We start from the raw sequence: 22,671 nt of genomic DNA on the forward strand, positions 1-22,671 counted from the left end.
TCTTCTGAAACTTAGTAACAAACAACCAACTAATCCTGATTTCCTTCAGCGTGGTCCTTTATGTAACCCGGGTCCAACGCAATAATTCTTCATGACTGACTACTTAATAATAAAGTGCAGCAGGTGCAGAGACCAGCGTGCAGATTACAGCTGAGTGAATGGTAGACTGCACAAGCCTCTGTGTGTGTGTGTGTGCACATGTGTTTGTGCATGCACACATGCAGGCAAGTGTGTGCGCGTGTAATGTTTACTGTGGTCCAGGTAATGGTCTTTTCACATCTACGTTTCTAACAAGATCAACAGCCTCCATCTGGCTACTGTGCGCTCGGCTCATTACAGGCAAATAAATTCCTGGTTTGTTAAAGTAGCAGCGAGCAAAAGGAAAAGTACAACACAGGACCCCTGTGAAGACTCAGCACTGTGGCAGAACTGAGGAATAAACCTGACAGACTGACTGTTGAGCCGTATCACTGAGGAAAAAGATAGATAACGACTTCTTTACACATTATGAGTTGGCCGTGTGTGTGTGTGTGTGTGCTTTTTTTATTTCAGCATATAAATATAAAGAACCAAATTAATGATAAAAAGTACACACGTGCATGTTAACCTTTTAAATCACTGTCTGAAACTCAAACACAGATATCAATTAAAAACACAACAACATTTATCGACACGTTTTGGCGAGTTGCTCGCTCTAGCAGCTGCTGAATGAAGCTTTAAAAGTATAACCAAACCTTACTGAGTGCAAACTCTGCATTTCCTCTACGAGGTTTAATGATTCTGTCTGGGTGTTTGCAGTAGCACAGCTGGCCAAGAGTTAGCTCAATACTGCAGTCTCCCCCCCCCCCCCCGTGTCAGTTACAAGCTTCAGATAACAAGCAAAATAATCACCCAGGAGCACTTACTGTACTGTTCAGTGCAGTGTCTGATGATTTGCCTCCGTGTCCAGTATCTGCATCACATCTGCTCGCGGGTTTCCCAGTGATACAGCGGTCAGGAGTTTTCCTGGTAACAGATGCTGCTCCTCTCTCTCTCTCTCTCTCTCTCTCTCTCTCTCTCTCTCTCTCTCTCTGTCTACCTCTCTCTCTCTTTCTCTCTCTCCACAAATCCAGCAGTTTACCTATAAGGAAAGAAGAACCATATATTCATTGACACAGTACTACAAAACGGTTCAATGGGATGAATTTGATGAACAGTATATACTGACAGATTACTGCGTGTTTAGCCTACAATGACACATCAAACCACAATCATCATCAACTGCGTAAAATGTATTTCCAGTATTGGCTGATCAGAATATACAATTGCAAAATGTTCTTCCAGAGGAGCTGGAAATGTCACTGCTGTGATCAATCACCAGCCCGCAGCTTTGCACTAACCCACATTTCCTGTTAAGTGAAATGTCATCTGCTTACCTGCTCTGACCTGAGCCACAGAGCTGATCAGAAACTATGATCCTGAACCTGCCGTGCAGGCACAAGCTAACGCACAACGGTAAGTGAAGCAGAGCCTGCTTTTCATCCAGACAATTGGCTGTGATGGTAGCAGCGCCATAATTCATGGCTAATGGCTCGGCCAGAGAGAGGAGGGGTGGTGATGTGCTCTGCCTCTTCCAACAGGTCAGTCAGACAGCAGCAGCAGCAGCAGCAGGCGTGGGTAGGTGAGACCAAAGGAGCAGCAGCTTTTTGTCTTCTAGTCTCCATTTTAATGGGTCCAATGCTACAAACTTAAAAAAAAAAGAAAAAGAAAAAACAGTAAAGCTTCATTTTGAAAAGACAATAATGAGAACATATGGAGAGGCGAGCAAGTAAGAGTAAGACATAACCATGACTATTTAGATGTGTCTTGATTTCATGTAGGTCTTCATACTGTATTTTTAAATATAATAAATAGCTATCTTAATCAAAGCCAATATTTACTTTATTATGGTATCATTTTCTTCATATGTATATACCGGTATATATCATATATCATGAACATTTTTTTTTTTTTACATCACAGTCACTTTATCAAGTATTTTTGCACTATACTTAGTAGTTACATGTAGCATTTGGTATTGTTGTTGTTGTTCTATGTTGTTGTTTGTTTGCGCTGAAGCTTCATTACAGTGTGTTCTAAGAATATGGCTGGAATGACAATAAACCCTCTTGAATCTTGAATCTTGAACTTAATTTTTTAAGGTGAAAGTGCCCATTACCTTGATTGTAGTGTGCCACAGGATAACGATAGCATTCATTTCATGTGGCCTCTATGTTTGTCATGAGGTAACAGACCTTTTTGCTTAATAAATACAAATATCTTCATTTGTTGCTTCGGTTAGAGAGCAAAGGTCTGATATTTAAAGTGGGAGACATTTACAACATAATTTGTGAAATTTGAATTACTAAATGGTGCAAGTCAAAAAAAAAGAAAAGCCTTCACATATGAAACTATTATTTTTTGATATGGGTAGGACAACAACTATATCAATACTCATCTCTCTTCTTATGGGAGCCTGCGTAAGACACTATGAGTATCCAGTCTGCTCCCATACTGCCTCCATGTGGCCATTTTCATTTTCCTCTTCTATCACAGTAAATCATGATCTTAACTGTGCACTCATGGTTACATTATCATCTTTTCCTGTTAACCCGATAGACATTTTCCATCCCTATTCATTCTGATTCAACTCAATCACACGCTTGACCATTTTAAATAATGCCTCTTATGATGTTGAACTAAGTCTTAACTCTAGTTGCACATTTTGTCTTTTGGTTCTCATAGCTACCGGTTGTTTAAAAGGTATGTGAGTAATTAACAGTAGGCCTAATTAGATATGAATGTAAATAAATTCCTCCTTAATGTTTCATCTATGTTTCGATAAAGTGTCACCACAAACAGGAACCAGTGGTCTACAAACGGCTGAAACATCATGCTCCTGAACTCTTTCTGGAGGAACATTTAAGGAAATTGAACATTTGACACAGCAACTATTTACAACCAACAAAAAAAAATAATATTTAAAAAAGTCCACCCCTTTCAAGCCTCCTAAAAAAACTTGAGAAACAAATTCAGCAGACTCCCTACAGAGTGAAGAGAGTGTTGGGAAATTTCAACAAAGAGGTACATTGGGAGTAACTGGGTTCAACAACTTTGTCTGATAAACAATCGATAAAATAAAACTTGATTACCTGATTAAACATGAGGAAAAGTTCAATCTTCATAAAGAACACATGCACAGCAGGTAGGCTATATGCACCTTTTAGGACCTTCACTTTTCTCTGGCATGTTTACACTATTTACAAGGTGTGTCCACTGAGAGGGGGTAAGCATCACCACCGCCATGTTCCAACACTTGAAGCAGCAGCATCCATGTGTGAGTGGACTCACATGGACAGGCGTGCGTGAACCACGCAGGTTGGTGCAGCGTGTGTGAGTGTCACTCCGTGGTCCGTGCGTGTGAGGTGTTGGGAACCCCCACTGAATAGTTTGCCAAAAGAGAAGCTGCATTGTTGTTGTGCTACTGGCATGCTGGACCTACTAGTGACTGTTCGTCGTCATGGACAGATTAAACTGGGGGCACCAAAGTGAAAGCGAAACTTAAGGCTACACCGAAAATCTGTGGCTTTCTGCCCTGCAGTACATTCTTTGTTGATGACTGAAGATGACTGAATGAATATTGAAATGTAAGGAAATATTTTAAAATGTTATTTTGAGTAAATCCGTTTTGATATTAATTGAGTAATGCAAAAAAAAAAAATAGTTAGATTAATCGATGAAAAAACTAATAATGACTAGGTGATCAAGCTATCATTCATTCAAGAGCTTGTAATGCCACCTCACATCATGCAGGACTTTGTAGTTCCAGTAACAGAGGAGCTCTTCACCAGAAGTTCCAGTATTGTGACACTAGATGTCAGCCTTCTCAAGTTCTCTGTTTCTGTCAGCAGTCTGTTTGTCCAAACCAGGGGCTGTATCTTCATCTACTCATCTGCTGTGCTAACAACCTGCAGTTCCTCTTTTAGACCAGTCAGTTGCAGCTTTCAAAGACATCTCATTGCCAACTTGACTGTCAGTCCAGAACTACACATAAAAACGTCGTGTAATGTATTTTGGGTTACTGTCTCATTAACACACAAGTTATATTTTTAGCTTTAACAAGAATTCTAAATGCTTTATCGTAGTCAACTGGACTTGTTTCAGTTTCTTGAAACAAGTCCAGTCGCCTGTGATGTAGCACTTAGAATTTTAAGCTTCAGTTCACGCTTTCACACAAACCCTTCCCATTTTTGCCTTTATACCTAAATGTAAAATCAAAGGATGAACAAATGGATGTTTCTTTTCATTGCAGCTTTAGGTGCAAAATGTGTGCGGCCTTGTTTTAACCACCAGCACGTTGACAAAGTGAACAAGTGCAAAGAGGCCTGTTCAACCATGCTACAGCAAGCTGAGAGACACATCTCAGCCTGGCCTCCCGTCCTGTAGGTAAGGTATATCCACCTGTACACGTTAAGCAGAGTGTGCCAGACAAAGTCATGTTGTCAGTTTGAGGATAAAGTGCAGGTTTTCAAAGGTCAAAGATACAGATCGTCACTGAGCATCACAGCATCATTCTGGGTCGGGAGCTCATAAATAAACATCAACAAACCGAACTGGGTTTAATTCAGCTCTAAAATATTTAACTTTATTTCATGCTACCTGCCACTGAATTTACGGAGGGATTTCATTCCATAAGAAAATGACATTGTATGACAAGACAAAAGACCTGTATAGATAAATGAATATCATTATTCTGATTATTATAAATGTTATCAACCACATCATCATTAACACTTAATTTAGGGAAAGTGGATGTTTCATTATTGAACAGTTGGTGGTTAATGTGCATTTAATGGCAGTTAATGTGATTGTTGAGGTCATAATAGATCTAATTAACAACGTGTCTAACAATGACCCAATACAGGCCTGTGCAGACGAGCTGCTTCTGCTTGACTATTGTCATGAGATTCAAGTGTCTGTCTGTGTGGAAATGTTGGGAACCTCTTCTCTCTTGCGTACCCCACTGACCTAGATTTCAATTGTTTTCTGCCTGAGACAATGGGAGAAATGGTTTCATAACCGAACACAATACCTGGGTGTTATTCAACACGATTGTTGTTAGGTTCTCATTGTGGTGTGATTTTGTGCGGAGCATTGTGTGTTTTCTTTATGTAACCTGCTCGAGCAGCCGGCCAGAGCCGGTGCACCCCACAATAAATCTCTTCTAGACGGTTCAACAGATGATTGTGCATTCACATGAATTTCCGCGGCCCAGCTAGTCCAGTCACGTGCATGAAATCTTACTCTCCCAAGACATGATTCATTGTTAAAATCTGACAAATTTGTGATTTTTAGTTCTCTAAGAATTGAGCGCAGCTTTCACCTGGGCCTGAAAAACAGTCACTTACCAGAAGTGCTGCCAATTCAGCCTAGAAGTATGGATGACAATCTATGTACTGTCCTTTTAAACGATCTCTGATTTCACAATTTCCATTTGCTGTCGAGAAATGCTATTATAATTGTGTGTACCAAAAATAAATAAATAAATAAATCATTGCTGCTCTTACACCTGTGTATAGAATATCAGGGTCATGGGAATTAAAACATGACTAACATTAGCTGTGGTTAATTAACTACATTTCTTCAATTTAATTGGAATAATTGAGATTGGAGATTCGATCTTAACTGTTCACATGGACACTAAATAAAGAGATAAAATGACGATATGCATTGCCCCAAAGCATTTAATCAGAAAATAACTTTTTTGACAAACACAAAGTTGTTCTGCCTGTTTGCTATGAAGCTTTGAATCTGCAGGATTACAGAAGAATCATAAGATTTTTTTCCACATTGTAGGCAGAATTCAGTTCATTCATTCATTCGTTCATTCTTTCATCTTTCAGCTACCTGAAGATGGACCCTTATTGTGTTAGCTCAACTTTTCAAACACTCATTTGAGGCATTTTTATTCTGACTGGACTATTATTCTCATCTTTAGTGGAACATCAGTGTCCATGTAAATGCAGCTATGATCTTGCTTGCAGCTGGTTTCATGTGACTTTTCAGTTTAGGCAACTTTATTTGTATAACACCTTTAAAACAAGGTGCAATTCAAATGCTTTGCATAAAGTAAAGGAAGGCAATAAAAGCACAGTAGAGGGATGACTCAATCAAAGACAAGGGAGACCATCAGAGGTTGTGATTCAGCTTTGATACTGACAGAAGTTGGGGCATGTCTAAGATTATCAGGAAGTTAATTCAGATCGCTAAAGGCAGCTATATTTTAACTGCCTCTGATTCGGGGCAATACCACTTAAAAGCTTCCTTACGAGAGGCCTGGTGGGAGAAGCATTTTCTTGCCTAAGGGTGTTATGTGCTATTGACAACCCTCACAGGCACACGATGTACTTAAATCAATGCTGTATTCAAGGCCAACGCACTGGAAAAACTCAACTAGCTGAGAAGAACCACATAACCTGTCACATTAATTTGAGCCAATTTATGCTGATTAGGATTATTTGCAGTAGATTTACAATTATATTGCTAAAGATAAAAGGAAAATGCTGACGAATGAGTTGTGCGCAATCTTTTGACAAGCAGCGTTCATGATTAAATGAAGCCAAAGTTGGAAAAGAGTTGATAAGGTGGAACATCACAGCTTGCAGTGATAGAAACGGGCAGGCGAAGCAGAAAAAGAGAGGCGGAGCGCTCCGTGCTCGGTGGACGGATGAAGGAAGAGTGAGCAGAAGGCAAATTAATCAAAAGGACATCAAAGGGAAATGGGCTGAGGGAGGGAAGGAATGAAAGAGTGCCGACCGTTTGTCCCATGCCGTTCCCGCTCCGCTCCGCCTGAGCCTGCTCTCAGATCTCAGGGCCATTGTGCCGCACGGGTGCATGGAGGGGGCTGGGGCACAACGCACACAATATACACACAAACACACACACACACACAAATGTCTGAGAAAAAAGTTTAGATGTTCTGGTTCTAGATTCTGGCTCCTCATCCTCTTAATTCTCTCCTGTTTCTCATCCCCGCATACGTGAACTTTTCAAATCAAAGCATTTGGATTCACCAGCACAAACTTTGCCCCGAAACATAAACACACAGTCACACACTCTCTAACACATCCTGTATGTTGTTGTCAGCGTGAACTCTGCCGTCAGCGCTGGCTTGTGGCAGCAGTGGTCGGCGCTCTTTGATAATGCCCCGCTAGATTCAGCCGCCACTCTTTTTTATCGTTCAGCCAGTTAGTTGGCTCAAAGTTGACTCCAATTTGCGCTTCTCCTCTGGGCTCCTGGTCGGCACAGACGTCTTTTCTGTGCCCACGTTGACTGGGACCGTGCCCCTGTGTCTGTTGCCTGCGAATGTACGGAACATTGTGTGTATGTGAGCTTTATGCTCTGATCAGACTTTTTGTTACTATCCAGGCCAGTAACAGGAGTATTCACATAAGAGTTGCATGCGGACGCTTTACTGTTATGGTGACAGGAGCTGGACTGAGTAAACCTGACACATATTTTGACACATAACACATCTGCAGTCCTTGCAAGCAGAGTGTCTGTGATCTATTTTTTTTAGTTAGTATATGACAATTAACAAAGAGTGCTGCTCAGGAGGAATAAACACTGTCCCGCTCCTCAGACTTCTGAGTCCCTTCAGTGGGTGATGAGTTACAAAACCTTCAATATCTCACAGCTATTAATTATTAACAACTGAAAAAAAAGCCTGCTAGTTTCAGGCATTAATGCATTCATCAGTACCTGGGGACTTAATGGCTGAAATGCATGTACTGTTCTCATGAGTCACTGACCAAGAGATGTTAAAATATTTTATTCTTTGAGTGTCTCAGACTTCTCATATTACTTACTTTAAAATCAGACTAAGCCACCGTGTTGGTTCAATATCAAATACCACATCACTCGCTGATACAGATCATATTTCAGTGGGTTTGAAGAAGCTACTTTGAAAGCAACCAATTACTTGACACTGGAATAAATTACAGCAAAACGTCACGTGAGAGAAATCTAATTCGGCAACAAAAGCTGCTTCAGAAAAAATAAGTTCAGACTACTTTTTTAAGTTTAGGTTTAAATCTCTATCTGCAAAAATGTCATACATGATTCAATATTCAAGATACACCTCTATGCAGACTTATTTGTAGTTTTAGAAGTTACCGAAACAAAAAATGGCAAAAACAAAGTAACTGAACTACATGAATAACAATGCAATTATGAATGAAACTATCAGCATGCCACTGCAAAATGTTTTACAAAACTATTAGTTTAAGAACACATACTTTACAGATCCCTAACACTGTAAAATGTAAGGTTTATTAAGCTGTCATCACAAAAACACTATTTGGTGAAATTGATTAGAGATCTTTGAGTCACACTAAACTTTAATGATCACATACTTTCCCATACTGTTTTAATGTTTTTGCAGCAGTAGTTATATCTATATTGAGGATTTAGATGCATGATCTCTTTGATAAGAGGAGTCAGACGTCTGTTTATAAGTCTGTTTGATCGGTCAGAACAAAGAGGCTCATCCAGAAAGTTAACAACGAATGTGAGACTCAAACACAAAAATAATGTTTTGATTTTTTTTTTCCATCAATGACCCGTTCCAGACTTTGAAAATTCAGTTCATGAGCCATCTTTTTCTTTATATATTTTTTTTTACTGTATCTTTATGTAACAAAAGCAGAGTTCAGCAGAGAAAGACAAAAGTGATGTGAACTGACAATATTTTAATGGGGGGGATAAAAGACTGTAAGTGATCAATGGAGGCGGCGGCCAAGTGATGCCCGGGGGACGGCTTTGATGTGGGCATCCTCAGAGGGACGCCGGGGACAATGCCCTCTTTGAGGGGCATGCAGAATGGCAGACACTTCCCTCTCCCTCTCTCTCTCTCGCTCTCTCTCACTCCGTCACTCAGCCTCCCTCCATCTCCTGCCCGCTGCGCTCCACGCCGCGACTCCTCGCTCCATGTGCTCGTCCACGTCGGCCTCCTCCACCCGTGTCACATCAGCCTATATCCTTATCTGCATAACTTTCTCCCTCTTCCTCTCACATTAATTAATTCAAACAACACCCCCTTCCCCGCCGCCCAGCCAATCACTCCGCCTTCCCGTCCTCTCTCCCCCCACCTCCCCTCCCTATCTGCATCTCTCTCTCCCTCCCTCTGTCTCCTTTCATAGAACCAAACCTCTTTGTGATGTCCAGCCTTGGCAAGTTGCGCCCGATTTGCTGTCACAGTCTTAATGAATTCATCTGTTTGTGTATTGGCCATGGGAGCATTTCTCCCTCCTCCCTCCCTCTCCCTCTCTCCCTCTCTCTCTCTCTCTCTCTCTCTCTTTCCGACCCCCCACCCCACCTCCATCTCTTACTGGTGTTCCCCTGGGGGCTCTATATATACCAGGGACCACTCCGGGCACCTATTGTTCCTCTAAGTAAACTTACAGACAGATGCCCTGCACCACAGTGTGGGAGAGAGCCCAGAGAGTCAGGAGGAGGGAGACAGCTAGCGTTTGCAGAGAGTGACCAGACAGTACTGACCTGGAAACACCGCAGGGTAGCCTCATCTCTAGCACCTCTGCATCCTCTCCGCTCGTTCCGCGTGGCTCCCGCCGGTCTGCTCGTTGTCACTGCGGAGCGGAGGTCTGATGTTCTGACACCATGCTGCTGCTGATATCACTGCTCACCATGGGACTCGACTGCTTGCTGGGAGCCCCGACAGGTCGAGAGGTTTACAGGATGCCCCAGAGCGCGCTCAAAGGTACTTTTTTTATAAACTTACTCACTCTGATCACTTATTTGTGTTTCTAAATGATGGCAGTATGTGTTGAGTGGAAGTGACAACAGCACCTTTTCTGACACTTTTGTTTGGGATTCTGATTGCTGCGTTGTAAGAGTTTCTCGAAGGTGGATTTAAAATAGCTTGTTAAAATGTAGAGAACTGAGAACAAATCATTCAGTGTGAGGGAGTATCCTGCAAACTAACACTGGTGATGCTCTTAAGTCCCAAGCTCAGCGCTTTCATACACATATCTGCAGGTTTTTTTGAGGCAAACAGCTGACACACGCTTAAAAAAATCTACTTTTGCTACAGGCTTACTTTGTCATTTAGGTTGGATGATATGCGTGGAAACATATGACACACTTCAATGTTTTACTGATGAGCAGCGGGTGTCAGACCTTGAAGGAAGCAATACTGAAAGAATAGAAATGTTTCTTGGTCTTTTTCAGGCTACAGTTAATTTTCTCACTTTCTCGGGCAGACGCACTGCAGAGAAACGTGTTAAATCCTGCAGTACAGCGTAGCGGTGAGGGACCTCTGGCACTCTCTGGTTGAAGTGCTGAGTACAGCCGAGCCTCCATACAAACAACTGGTGATGGCAGTGTGTGTTTGGAGTGTTCAGAACAAGGGACTCGGGGTCCCAGCCGCCCCGGGGCTGCCAGCCCGTGCCCCTACGGCCTGTCCCTGCCCGCCAGCCTCTGCCAGCTCAGCCCTGGCCTTCTAATTAAGTCTTCAATCAGCATTGTTGTTGTTAGTGGCCTATCCTGTGATGTTGCGCGGCACAGAGGGGGGCTGCCGGGTCGGCGGCCCGATTGATGTGCGCCTGCAGAAGCCTCACCAGCGCGCTGAGCGTGAGCTAGCTCCCCTAACACGCTGCCAATGAGCTCAAAGAGCAGCATGAGAAAAAAGGGGGCTACTCACACACACATACCAGAAAGCTGCACCAGTTCATGCTAATGCTCACAAACGCACATCGTGTTCCCACAGCAAATTACCACCGGACCCTCTCATGTGCCTGTCGCGAGAGAGATCTGGTAGTTTTGTAATTCAGTAAATGTACACATGTTTATCTTAAAAGTTTGCACTGAAGCCAATCATTGGATTTTTGAGGTTGCCACTGATGTCAATATTTATTTCAGACACAAACTATTTTTTGCAGCACTGCTTGTCACCGAGATACGTACAAACAGGACAGTTGTAATGAAGATATTACCACCATCTTATCTTTGACATTGATCTGCAGTTTCTCGTTAAGAACGTTACAAACATGAATATATTTTCATTGCAGCCTGAACAATATATTGGTCTGGCTCACTGATGTGCACATATTTTTTTTCTTCTTTAGCTTGTCTCGCATCTTAATGCCTTTTTAAATGTTTTTTTAAATATGCTGTTCTTTCTTCCCTTTCTTTCTTCCTGTTGTCTCCTGCAGCTCTGTCTGATCGTGGCACTGTGGTTCTAGAGGCGGCCATGTCCAGCGCCCTGTCCACCCTCGAGCGCGCATCATCTGAGAGGAGTCGGGCTGAAGCCGGCTGCCGGGGCTGCGTTCCCTGTTTGTTTCAGGACTGTGGACAGTTGACTGGCGCCTGCTGTAAGTAAAGTGTGACTCTTCTTCTCTTTTCTCTTTGAGCCTCTTCAGTCGCTGTGTTCTGCATTACAGATAGATGCTCTTAGTAATTCTAACCCTCATATCTCCTCTTCAGCGTCTCCTGCCAGTGCCTTATCAGAGCCCAGCTGTGATGTCATCACTAAGGCCCAGAAGCTTCAAGATGAAGCCGAGCGTAGTTGGGTTTTGAGCCAGGCCTGTGCGTACTACCAGCACCGCTGCCCGCCTGGCGAGATAGATAAGGAGACCTGCATCAGGATCATGGGGGAGAGCTGCAGCGCCCGTGTCCTCCAGTGCAGCCTGCTCAACACCATGCAGAACCTGGAGCCTGCGACACAGACGCATGCACAGGGTGAGGAGATACGTGTCTTCACAGAGACGTTATTCATGCATTCATGCAGATGATCCTACGATTTTCGTTTGCACAGCTCTGATATTGATTTATATTAAGCAATCGATTTTGCTGCGATTTTCTGACCGTCGGCGTCTCTCTGTCCCAGCAGCAGTGTGCGGTCAGAGGTCGTCCGGGGTGCAGAACATCACACAGCCTCGCTCCCGCATTGTGGGCGGCTCTCCTGCTCCTCCGGGCAGCTGGCCCTGGCTGGTCAACCTCCAGCTAGACGGTGGCCTGATGTGCGGCGGGGTCCTGGTGGACAGCTCCTGGGTGGTCACTGCTGCTCATTGTTTTGCCGGGTGAGTGTGCAAATCTGTTTTCTGCTAACTATAATAACGTCTTTGATTTTTATAAAGCGTTTGAGATTATTTTTCCTCCTCTCACTCCTCCTTTATCGTTCTGACCTCTGCAGCAGCCGCAGCGAGAGCTACTGGACCGCCGTGGTTGGGGAGTTTGACATCACCAAAACTGACCCTGATGAGCAGGTTCTCAAAGTGAACCGCATCATCCCCCATCCTAAGGTAACTATCTGGTATCATATCTGATTGTATTGTGTTGTCTCCTCTACCTCACCTGCCTGGTTAAACAATCAAGCAGCCAGGTCGGTCTTCAAGTGATTTAATCAGTCAAACTTTCTCCACTTCCTGCAGTTCAACCCAAAGACATTTAACAACGATATAGCCCTGGTGGAGCTGACGTCCCCTGTGGTCCTCTCCAACCGAGTCACCCCAGTGTGTCTCCCCTCTGGCATGGAGCCCCCTACTGGCAGTCCATGCCTGGTGGCAGGCTGGGGCTCCCTCTATGAAGGTGAGTGGGAGATAATTGACATTGATTTTCACTTCAGAGGTATTTATAGCGTAGTTTTCCAAGCTTTTTCTTCAGAACATGTGCTGTTGATGCTGAGGAAGACTTTGAGTTTTAAACGTATAAACACTCATCATTTAACGTGTTACATTTCTCTGTGTATTATTTTCTACAGACGGCCCGTCTGCTGATGTGGTGATGGAGGCCAAGGTGCCTCTGCTGCCTCAGGGCACCTGTAAGAGCGCCCTCGGCAAAGAACTGGTCACCAACACCATGCTGTGCGCTGGCTATCTCTCCGGAGGCATTGACTCGTGTCAGGTGGGAAATAATGCACCTTTAAATCACTTTTAAAAAATCTGATGTTCTGTAGTTTGATGCTTTTCAGCAACTTTGCCATTTTCTAAAATAAAAAAACTTTCTGTGTTTTTTTAAATCATCTGTAGGGAGATTCTGGAGGCCCGCTGATCTACCAGGACAGGATTTCAGGTCGGTTCCAGCTCCACGGCATCACCTCGTGGGGAGACGGCTGTGGGGAGAAGGGCAAACCTGGAGTCTACACACGGGTGTCTGCTTTCTCTGACTGGATTCAGGCTGAGATACAAAGTGAGTCTCAAGCTACAATCAAACACCACAAAAACTCAGATATCCGGATGTATGACACTCGTCTTCAGCGTAAGAATACTATCTACAATGCTACAATCCATGCTGTTCTTTTGCAGAGTCATTTGGAAGCAGGGAGCCGACATGTCCGGAGCTTCTGAAGACGACAGAAATGACAGAGGAGGAACAGAGGGCGGAGTTCAGCTCTCTCTGTCGCTTCTACACCCTGACCTGTCCCCCTGGTCAGTCTGCCAGCTCCTGCAGCCGTATGACCGAGGACAAGTGCCTCACCCGCTTCAAGAAATGTCGTAAGTATTCATAAGCACAGCCTGACGGATTACTACACATGCTCTGCATGTCGCTTTGAGGTTTCTGATCTGTTGCTGTTCTCGCTGCCGCCCAGAGCTGCGCTCGTTCCTGCAGACCCTGTTGGACTTGCTCCAGAGGGCCGAGGACTACATCCGGGACAAGGTCGACTTGACCTTCTTCACCCAAACTCTGCCTCAGCTGGTGGAGCACATCTACAGCACGGCTTTCACCCACACCAGAGAGAGGAGGGACCTGGGCCTGAGCCATGGTCTCACACAGATCCAAGGTACATGATTGACAGATGACTCAAAGCAAAATGTACAGACAACCATCACTCCCTCCCTGCCGTGTAGTTCGTCACTATTGTAACAGGCGTTTTATTACTTGCAGAACAGCTAGGTGGAGCTGTGGTGCCGACAGAGCAGGGTCCTTCTCCAGTTCCTCCAGCCTTGTTCAGAGAAGTGGGACCCTCAGTGGACGACTGGGAGAAATACCTGAGAAACGTGGCCGAGGACCTGGAAAAACAAAGCACTGAGTCACAAAGAGGACAGGAGGAGAATCTCTTCTTACAGGTACTGTTTGTGGTCCAAACACAGAGTCAGTAGTTTAACATTATACCACCTAATGTTGATAAAAATCTCAGTGTAGTCTGATGATTGAATATTCAGAAATCCTTAGAAAAGTGAACAACTATGTAACGTGTTTTGGTCTTTTTATTGTGAAAGGAAATGTATGATGTTAGCATATGTAACAAATATAAAAAAAAAAATGGCAATGAAGTATAATGTTTTGATGTGGATTTATTTGAAGCTAATCTTTATATCCAACTCAATTTTTACACCTCCAGATGGAGGACGCCTCAGTGCATCATCTGGAGGGAGAGTTTCGATCTGTCATCTCAGCTCTGCGCTCCAAACTGGACTCACGCGCCGCTCCTCCCATCCTGCAACTGGACACAGTCTACCTCCAGGAGGACTCTCCCAACAGTCCCCCTTTACCTGCTTCTTCTACTGGAGCACCAGGCCACACCGGCCCCTCCTCCTCCTCCACCTCCTCCTCCTCCTCCCAGGAATCCCAGCAGCCCTGGTCACTTCTATCAGCTCTGATGAGTGAAATTCAGAAATTAGGGACACAAGAAGACGCGCCACAGAGCGAAACCTCGGCCGATAGTGACGTTCTCGGTGATGCAAAATGGAGCGCAAACTCAGAGGATTTTACTTTTGAAGAGGATGGAGACAGGGCAGAAACAAAATCTTCAGCGTCACCAGAGCAGTCAACAACTGTCGGTCAGCCGGTCGCTGAAGGTGCTCACACAGAGACGACAGCTGACCCACGACAGACTGTGAACAGTTTAAGTCTTCACAGAAAATACAGGAGCCTCCTTCGCAAGAGGCAGATACCTGGGGCCAACGGGAAAAGTACGTGCCATGTCCAAACTTTCACTCAGCACCTTTGTGAAGTAATCCATGTCGTATTTGGTGATAAATGATATTTGTCAAATCTAAAATTAAACGTTTTTCTTGTTCTGTAGTTTGTCCCGGAGTGAGAGAGTCCTCGCAGCAAGTCAGCCAAGTCAGAGACTCGTACAGATGGGTCTTAAATATCCCAAGCAAGAACCTACGCATGAACTTCCAAGAGGTAAATCGCCGTTTAAGAAGGAGAAGTCACGTGAAAAGAAACGTTTTATCCTCACGTTCTAATCAATAATCCCTCTTTCTCTCCTTGTTTCTCTCTCCTCTGTTCAGGTGTTAGTCGATCTGAGCTCCAAGAACGATCGAGGACTTTACCAGGCGCGGGTCAGAGCTGTCGTGGGAGGACGACCTTTGACCTTCTACAGTCTCGTGGGCCTGGAGAATGAGTCATTCTACCGTAGCGTGCCGAGGATCATCGCTCTGGCACTGGAGGCACTCAAGACTTGATTTTATTTACAGCAAAGCGAGAAGAATAAAGACTCAAACGAGAGACAATAGCACAGACACTTCTCAGAAAGACCCCTCGTCCCGGGAAAGAGAGAGAGAGAGAGACGCACATAAAACGCACACTCACACAAACTGTACTTCTACTTCCGTCTCCTGTGAAAAGAGTTATTATGTTTGTTCCCCACCTGAGAGCCTGACTGTAGCTCTTAAAGGAAACCATGAATGTATCAATCCAACTATGGACCGTCCATCACGCCGCAGGATGTTTTCTTTTTGATTCTGTGTTGTTTTGTTTTTGTGGTTGGAGACGCAGCCTTGTCTAACTTATGAATCTGTACAAAATAAGTTATTCATAATGTCTTTTGCAAAGGTTGAGCCTCTTGTGAAGCAGACAGACCGTATATATTATTCATATTCTTACCTTATTCCTATCATATTTATTTGTATAGAGCAAAGCATTTGTATTTTTGTAAAAAAAATAAAATAAAATCTATATATGAATAAAATTGTTACTGATGATAAGTCATGTGGTGTTTAATGTTGTGGTAATCTGCAGTTATGTCATCCAAAAGCGAAATCGTGACGCGAGTTATTCAAAAGAGCTGACAGTCATGCTGCTAATCCTGCAGTATTTTGCTGCTGGTTTACACGAACATACTTTCTTAAGGCTTGTTTTCGATTCTGAACGGCTCCTCGTGAGACCCCAGGTCGACCTCGGCCCTCCGACCCTTTGAGGGTAAGCTTTCCCGTCAACACAGCAGCTGCTGATGCCCAGCTCCTCCCTGACTTCACTCCTTATTTCCAGGACGAGGGAATTGTAACTGGACACACAAGTAGTCTGACCTCTAGAGACTCTTATTGTCTGTCATGAGTCAGAATTTCGAGTAAATACAACTGTCGCTTGAGAAAAGTGACACGCTCAGGTGTTTACTTTTGTGGTTGCCATGTCTCAGCCACTGATAAACTGAATGAGCCTAAATAAACCAAAGAGAGTTAAGTGCAACAGCTAAAAGAGGGATACACAGGGATATGAGTGTGACAGCTGGGTAAACACACACACACTGCTGCAACACATCCACTCCCGGCCTAAAGCTTGAGTGTTTATGTGTGTGTAGGAAGTCTGCCAGATCATGGTGGGAAGTATTTTCATGACGCACACACACACACACAAACATACACACACACACACACACACACACACAGCAATGAAATGCCACTAATGTGCCAGCAACCTCCACAGAGCCCAGTCCGTCATCACAGAGGCGGTGACGGGTCTTATCACCTGTTCTCTCCTCCGCTGTACAGCTCCTTCAACTCTCCGGCCTTCAGGCATGCGCAGCGTCGCTGCCGTCTCCCTCTCGTTAATCACCTGATCTGCTGGCCTCTAATCCTTTTTTATTACAGACAACACAGTCAACCCTGGTTTCTGATGGGAGACAGAAAAAAAAGTTGTTAGCTGTCTGAGCAAAGATCACAGCGGCGCTAAATTTATATCACTTATGTTCACGTGGACGTTTGAATGACAACAGCCAGGTGCGCTGAGCACAATTACAGGACAGTGTGTGTTTTTCATGGTGTACTTTAACACTGGGTGGCAGCCATGTGCTGAGTACAATGCCCAAACTATGTGCATGTCATGTTCCCAGTGTGTGTGTGTGTGTGTGTGTGTGTGTGTGTGTGTGTGTGTGTGTGTGTGTGTGTGTGTGTGTGTTTTGACAGCTGCCTATGCAGCACTGGAAATACACTCTTGGATTTAACAGTACTAATCATCAACTCCCCCCAACAACCCCCAGCCATTCCCCTCAACCTCAACCCTCCCATCAGCCCGAGCACCGACTTTTGCTGGGAAACACTCACACATTTGTGGGCACACACACACAGACACACACACACACACACACACACACACACACAGGACGAGTGCCAGCAGCTCCACCAAGTAGTGTCCGTGTGGATCAGATTAGTGATCACAGCTTTGTCTCGGAGCACACACACACTAATGGATTCTGGACCTCTGCTCTCACTGACGCTCTTCGTGAGGGTGTTTATGATTTCTGCCACAGGTAGGAACACTTCAGGATAATCAGCCTGTATCTTTGCATGTTAGTCAGGTTATCAGATTTTATACTGACTTTGACTTACAGAAAGGTTGTCTTCAAAACCCCTGATTTACATTACAGATTGTATTCAGGCTCATCTTATTGTAATTATACAACTAATTTACTTTAAACTCTTTCAAAAGAACTGAACTCATTAGTTAGAAGGAAAAAAAGTAGAAATAATGCTAAATCATGCTGTGTGTCTTCTAATGTATAGTCCATTGTTGGTCTGGGTTGAAATCGCTGTAATATTAGACAAGAACCAAACACGAGCAACATTTGTGTTGTACTTCTGCCAAATCCCAGCTAACAGTCACAGACAGGTATTCATCTTGCTTTAGTTAGTGTGTTCTCTTTAGAAAAGGTTTGTCTTGCACTTCATTAAACTTTGTTTTAATGTTACTACATTAAAATACATAGAAATATGTTTCTTTACTTCATTACTGTATTGCTCATGACGGGGAAACTGAGCCTAATATGTCAAATTCATTAAATACATGTTCATAAGTTCAGACTGTTGCATGCTTATGTTATCCTAAGTGTTACCAACAGAGAAATCCACAATATTTTTGTCATGGTGGCATTGCCTTTCATTAGGTCGACGTGTCTCTACTTCCAGGATAGGAAAGTCGTTGAACAAAACTAAACATATCACGAATAAAACTTTTAAAACACTACCTCATCTGTGAACATCTGCGTCTGATTCACGTCAGATTTACATCAGCGATGGTGGCTGTTGATCAGCAGTGGTCCGGTTCTCCTCTCTTCTTATCCGCCCCCCTCTCTATAATGCATTGTTCGGTATTTCCCCTCCAGCTCCTGTTGGCAGTCAACATTACACAGTCAGGTTGATAGACAAGAGTGAAGACAAACATCCACTTTTAAATCAGAAAACTTAATCAGATCAGAGGAGAATCTGATGTGTTTATTCCTCCAGAAGGCCTGGCTCTGCTTCTGATTCTCAGCTGAGCAGCAGCCATGTCACTCTGCAGAGAGTGTCTTTTGTTTTGACATATTGTGCATTTAAATGAGTCGCTGCTCTCAGTCTTTGATATCATCTTGCGCTGTTGTGTGTGTGTGTGTGGTTTGTCCACAGCATCAGCGCTGAACCTTGAAGGGGAGCTTTTTAAAGATCTGATGAAAGGCTACAACAAAAATGTCCGGCCGATGGAGAAGAGCGGTGACATCACTCAGGTCCACATCAAGATGACTCTCACCAACCTCATCTCTCTGGTGAGTAAAGGCCGCTGTGGTGCTTCTGACGAGTTAACGCTGAGAGCTGACACTGTTTACTGAACCGTCTCTCCTCAGAATGAAAAGGAGGAGGCCCTGACAACAAGCGTCTGGATAGAAATGGTAACTTTACGCACCTTGTATGCTGGATTTTCTCTGCAATGATTTAACGTGTCCACAAAAATCAATTATTTCTGTATGTAGCAATGGTGTGACTACAGGCTCAGATGGGACCAGCCGCCCAGGTCAGCACTGTACGGGAACATCACCTCTCAGATGCGGGTTCCCTCTAAGAGCATCTGGCTGCCGGACGTCATACTGGAGAACAAGTGAGTGTAACAAGCTTCACATTTTAGCACAACAAGAAAGTTAATCTCAAGCACAAAATAACTGTTGGACAAGCTTCCAAAATTCCCAGAATGGAGCTCACAAAAATGTCTACAGAAGCAACGAGAGCAAACAAAATCAACATTTCAGTAATAAATCTGAGAGCATGTTTTCTGTTTAACTGATGTTGAATGTCAATGTTAATTACGCAGTATAGCATATTTCAAGAATACGCGTGACATGTAATGTGACGTTAATGTCACAGAATGTAAAAGCACCTCAACTCTCTCAGACACATGAGGTGCAACTTTCCCATTTATAGCATCAGTGTATTCTTACCACATACATTTACCATGTGCGGTTGTAATGTGGACATAAGTCGTGTGTGTGCATACAATAATATGTACAATATAGGAACACTGTGAGTTTTACAGCTGTGTAAACCTGTTCACAGTGTGGATGGACAGTTTGAGGTTGCATATTACTGCAATGCGCTGGTGTCTCCTGACGGCTGTGTGTACTGGCTGCCTCCTGCCATCTACCGCAGTGCGTGTGCCATCACTGTCAACTACTTTCCCTTCGACTGGCAGAACTGCACCATGGTCTTCCGGTGAGTGGAGCTGAGATGTGCCGGGATGTGATGATTGACTAGTAGGTAGCGCACAACAGTAAAAATACTACTAATAATACATTTAATTTAAAGTGTATTTGATTGCACAAAACACACTTTTTCATACGTGTTGTCAAGAAGTTATTCTATCTAATTTATTATGATAATCATCCAAACCTGGAACAATGCATCCTTCATTTTTGGTCCCTTTTCGCTGTGTTGTCTTGTAAAAGTGAATAGATGCTTCTGTTTGTTGTAGTGACAAATCATATATATCTTTTAGCTCCCAGACTTACAGTGCCAACGAGATCGAACTGGTCCTCTCACAGGAGGATAACCACACGTTGGAGTGGGTGGATATCGACCCAGAGGCTTTCACAGGTATCACAGATTCTTAGATTTTGAATAATTGTGCGCACCAGCTTCGATGATGATCTAAATGTAAGTCTGTCATTGTGCTGTTGTTAGAAAATGGAGAGTGGATCATCAGACACAGGCCGGCTAAGAGGGTGATCAACCCCCAGCACATGAAGGACGAGCTGGGGTACCAGGAGCTGGTGTTCTTCCTCATCATCGAGAGGAAGCCCCTCTTCTACATCATCAACATCATCGCTCCCTGTGTGCTCTTCTCCTCCCTCTGCCTCCTCGTCTTCTACTTACCTGCAAAAGGTCTGTACTTGTTACATCTAAAACCCTGATCAGAGCTCGGTGACATCAAACTAAGCCAAGTCGTGAAAAACCTTGTGACAGATGTACGATTTCAGGAAATGTCAGTTTTTAAATTCCGGGAAGATCCAGTTGCTACTCCAAGATCTCGTCATTAAGATTTTTTACAGAGTCTCCACAAGATTCAAAATAAGTCTTTAGTATCTGTCTTCATCAGCACAAAACCCCACCAGTACTAACTGAATACTGATTTGATTTTGGCAGCGGGCGGTCAGAAGTGCACCATGTCTATCGCCACTCTTCTGGGCCAGACTGTGTTCCTCTTCCTTATCGCCAAGAAAGTTCCGGAGACTTCGAAGGCAGTGCCACTTATTGGCAAGTACGTTCATGTGAACGCTCTCAGATTTCTGTCCAACTACACCTGATCTGAAACAGTTCTGATGAGCTTCGTGAATCTTTGACTGCAGGTATTTGATGTTTGCGATGTCAGTGACCACGATGGTGGTGATGAACTGTGTGATAGTCCTCAACGTCTCCCTGAGAACCCCGAACACTCACATAATGACAGACAAAGTCCGAAAGGTGAGACTGTGAGTCTTAGCAAACCCTTGAGGAAGCCACTGAATAAACGTACTGGTCTATTTGCCACTGGATTACCCTCTGACCCTGCGTCCTCCTCAGATCCTGCTAAACATCCTGCCTCGGCTGCTGAGAATGCAGATGCAACCCTGGACACCAAACAACGAATACACCCCAGAAGCTGGAAACAGTAAGACTCTGGCTACAGAGAGGCACCTGGTCCCCTGTCGACGCCGCAGCTCCATAACCCTCATCACCAAGGCGGAGGAATATGTGATGAAGACTGCTCGGTCTGAACTCATGTTCACCAGACTCAAAGAGAGAAATGGACTGATGAAATCTGTACTGGAGAAACTACGTAAGTTTTTGAATGAGTTTGCGTGTGTCAAAGCACACAGATCTCGACTAGTTTCACTCTTTACTTTAAGGAAACGACTATTTTAATCCATTTATGTCAACAACTCATCATCTACCCTCTCGTATCTCTCACGTGGCGTCCCTCAAGGCTCAGTGTTTGGTCCACTCTTCTAGTAGGCAAAATATGGTCCAAACCAACGACCAGATTGGACTGAGTACCCTTGCTAAATGCCTGGATGATAACATAGAACGGATGGCTTGTTACTTTCCACATTTAAAGAAAACAAAACAGAGATCATACTTCTCCATCAACACTGCCAAGTCCTTCTATCAGTTAACAAATCACATCAGATCCTTAAAAAAAAGAAAACAGAAAAAAAAAAACACAATTTGACACAAACCTGTTTTGTACTTAAAGCGATCTGTAAATAAGTTCGACTCTAACCTTGACACGAAAGCGTGTTTCCCCTTGTAACCCCATGAATATCTGGTCTGTTTTTGCACTCAGATGATGGGCTGGAGGGAGGCACTGCCGAGCACCTCAGTATCAGCCTGGCGAAGGCCTCTCCAGAGCTGAAGAAGTGTGTGGCCTCCTGCAAACATATAGCTGAGACTGCAAGACAACAGAGCAACTTCCAGAATGTAAGCTCTACAAATTCAGATTTGCCTGTTTGCTCAGGTTTAGTTTAACTTCAGCGCTGATCTCAAATGTTTCTTAACCCCAGGAGAATGAAGAGTGGTTCCTGGTGGCCCGGGTGATCGACAGGGTCTGTTTTATCATCATGTCGTTGGTGTTTTTTATCGGCACGATCGGCATCTTCCTGATGGGCCATTTCAACCAGCCTCCCTCCTCGCCTTTCCTCGGGGATCCCAAGAAGTATCTCCCTCCAATGAAAAACCTTACTGATCTAACTGGGATGGACTTCCTAGGGTGAACCAGGGGAAAATCTCCAGATTTTTACCCCTTTTTATATTGAAGGGAAAATCTTTGTTTGTCCGTCAGTGATCTTTCACTAACGACGTGGACACGGAGAGGACGGAGAAGATACAGCTGTGTGTATTTTCATTTGGTGATGTGGGTCTGTGGACTATCACAAAGTCAAAAATGCTTGTTCATGGTGACAGTAGATCCACTGCACAGATGTGCGATTGCCAAACTTAAGCCGTGATGATGCATACTGGAATCAGCTGTAACTGGTTGTTGAGGTTGAGAATGTTTTTGCATAAAAAAAGTTGTTTCTTCAGCTGCTTCTGAGTTTAAAGGCAGTTTCAAGGCCTTCGATAAACTCCACGAAACATCTGTTAATCACACATGTATAAAGGTGCCGAACGCATGCTTTTATCAATAAAA

General features: G+C 43.9%; 3 protein-coding genes across 9 annotated transcripts in view; 2 read left to right on the plus strand and 1 right to left on the minus strand.

Annotated features, from left to right (window-relative positions):
* vwa5b2 (von Willebrand factor A domain containing 5B2) overlaps window positions 1-3,514 on the minus strand; it is a 16,503-nt gene extending 12,989 nt beyond the window's left edge. For 4 of the 6 annotated variants that reach the window (XM_037083677.1, XM_037083676.1, XM_037083679.1 and 1 more), the window contains exons 1-3: window positions 3,171-3,308; window positions 1,416-1,726; window positions 906-1,120 (exon numbers count right to left, since the gene is read on the minus strand). The gene's annotated coding sequence lies outside the window, so the exon portion shown is untranslated. Of the gene's footprint in view, window positions 1-905; window positions 1,121-1,415; window positions 1,727-3,170; window positions 3,328-3,369 lie in introns of those variants that run through there. The other 2 variants (XM_037083674.1, XM_037083675.1) reach the window with 2 other exon arrangements.
* prss56 (serine protease 56) lies at window positions 1,642-15,899 on the plus strand. 2 transcript variants are annotated; one of them, XM_037083680.1, is made up of 17 exons: window positions 1,642-1,656; window positions 3,286-3,396; window positions 4,331-4,464; window positions 8,957-9,796; window positions 11,250-11,408; window positions 11,521-11,775; window positions 11,924-12,116; window positions 12,230-12,338; window positions 12,468-12,624; window positions 12,797-12,939; window positions 13,065-13,224; window positions 13,341-13,529; window positions 13,625-13,816; window positions 13,921-14,102; window positions 14,378-14,948; window positions 15,062-15,168; window positions 15,276-15,899. In XM_037083680.1, exons 4-17 carry the CDS (start codon window positions 9,697-9,699, stop codon window positions 15,447-15,449), a joined length of 2,691 nt encoding a protein of 896 aa, XP_036939575.1. In that variant the 5' UTR covers window positions 1,642-1,656; window positions 3,286-3,396; window positions 4,331-4,464; window positions 8,957-9,696; the 3' UTR covers window positions 15,450-15,899. The 2 variants fall into 2 exon arrangements, with proteins under 2 accessions (XP_036939575.1, XP_036939576.1); XM_037083681.1 differs by lacking the exons at window positions 1,642-1,656; window positions 3,286-3,396 and adding an exon at window positions 3,533-3,665 and having other exon boundaries at window positions 11,927-12,116.
* Window positions 15,900-17,408: 1,509 nt separating this feature from the next.
* On the plus strand, window positions 17,409-22,656 carry chrng (cholinergic receptor, nicotinic, gamma). Its single transcript, XM_037083684.1, has 12 exons — window positions 17,409-17,512; window positions 18,645-18,781; window positions 18,860-18,904; window positions 18,986-19,110; window positions 19,563-19,718; window positions 20,002-20,099; window positions 20,187-20,387; window positions 20,649-20,763; window positions 20,852-20,966; window positions 21,066-21,321; window positions 21,829-21,962; window positions 22,046-22,656. Exons 1-12 carry the CDS (start codon window positions 17,449-17,451, stop codon window positions 22,253-22,255), a joined length of 1,656 nt encoding a protein of 551 aa, XP_036939579.1. The 5' UTR covers window positions 17,409-17,448; the 3' UTR covers window positions 22,256-22,656.
* The last annotated feature ends 15 nt before the right edge of the window (window positions 22,657-22,671 follow it).

This window comes from Acanthopagrus latus, chromosome 21 (assembly GCF_904848185.1).
Source record: "Acanthopagrus latus isolate v.2019 chromosome 21, fAcaLat1.1, whole genome shotgun sequence".
NCBI classification, from domain to species: domain Eukaryota; kingdom Metazoa; phylum Chordata; class Actinopteri; order Spariformes; family Sparidae; genus Acanthopagrus; species Acanthopagrus latus.

Excerpts from the sequence above, each read along its gene's own strand:
- prss56 (XM_037083680.1), top strand. The coding sequence starts at position 9,697 with ATGCTGCTGCTGATATCACTGCTCACCATGGGACTCGACTGCTTGCTG. Across the intron at positions 9,797-11,249 it reads GCCCCAGAGCGCGCTCAAAG|CTCTGTCTGATCGTGGCACT; the intron begins GTACTTTTTTTA and ends TGTCTCCTGCAG. Across the intron at positions 11,409-11,520 it reads ACAGTTGACTGGCGCCTGCT|CGTCTCCTGCCAGTGCCTTA; the intron begins GTAAGTAAAGTG and ends TCTCCTCTTCAG.
- chrng (XM_037083684.1), top strand. The coding sequence starts at position 17,449 with ATGGATTCTGGACCTCTGCTCTCACTGACGCTCTTCGTGAGGGTGTTT. Across the intron at positions 20,100-20,186 it reads CGACCCAGAGGCTTTCACAG|AAAATGGAGAGTGGATCATC; the intron begins GTATCACAGATT and ends TGCTGTTGTTAG. Across the intron at positions 20,764-20,851 it reads GCAGTGCCACTTATTGGCAA|GTATTTGATGTTTGCGATGT; the intron begins GTACGTTCATGT and ends CTTTGACTGCAG.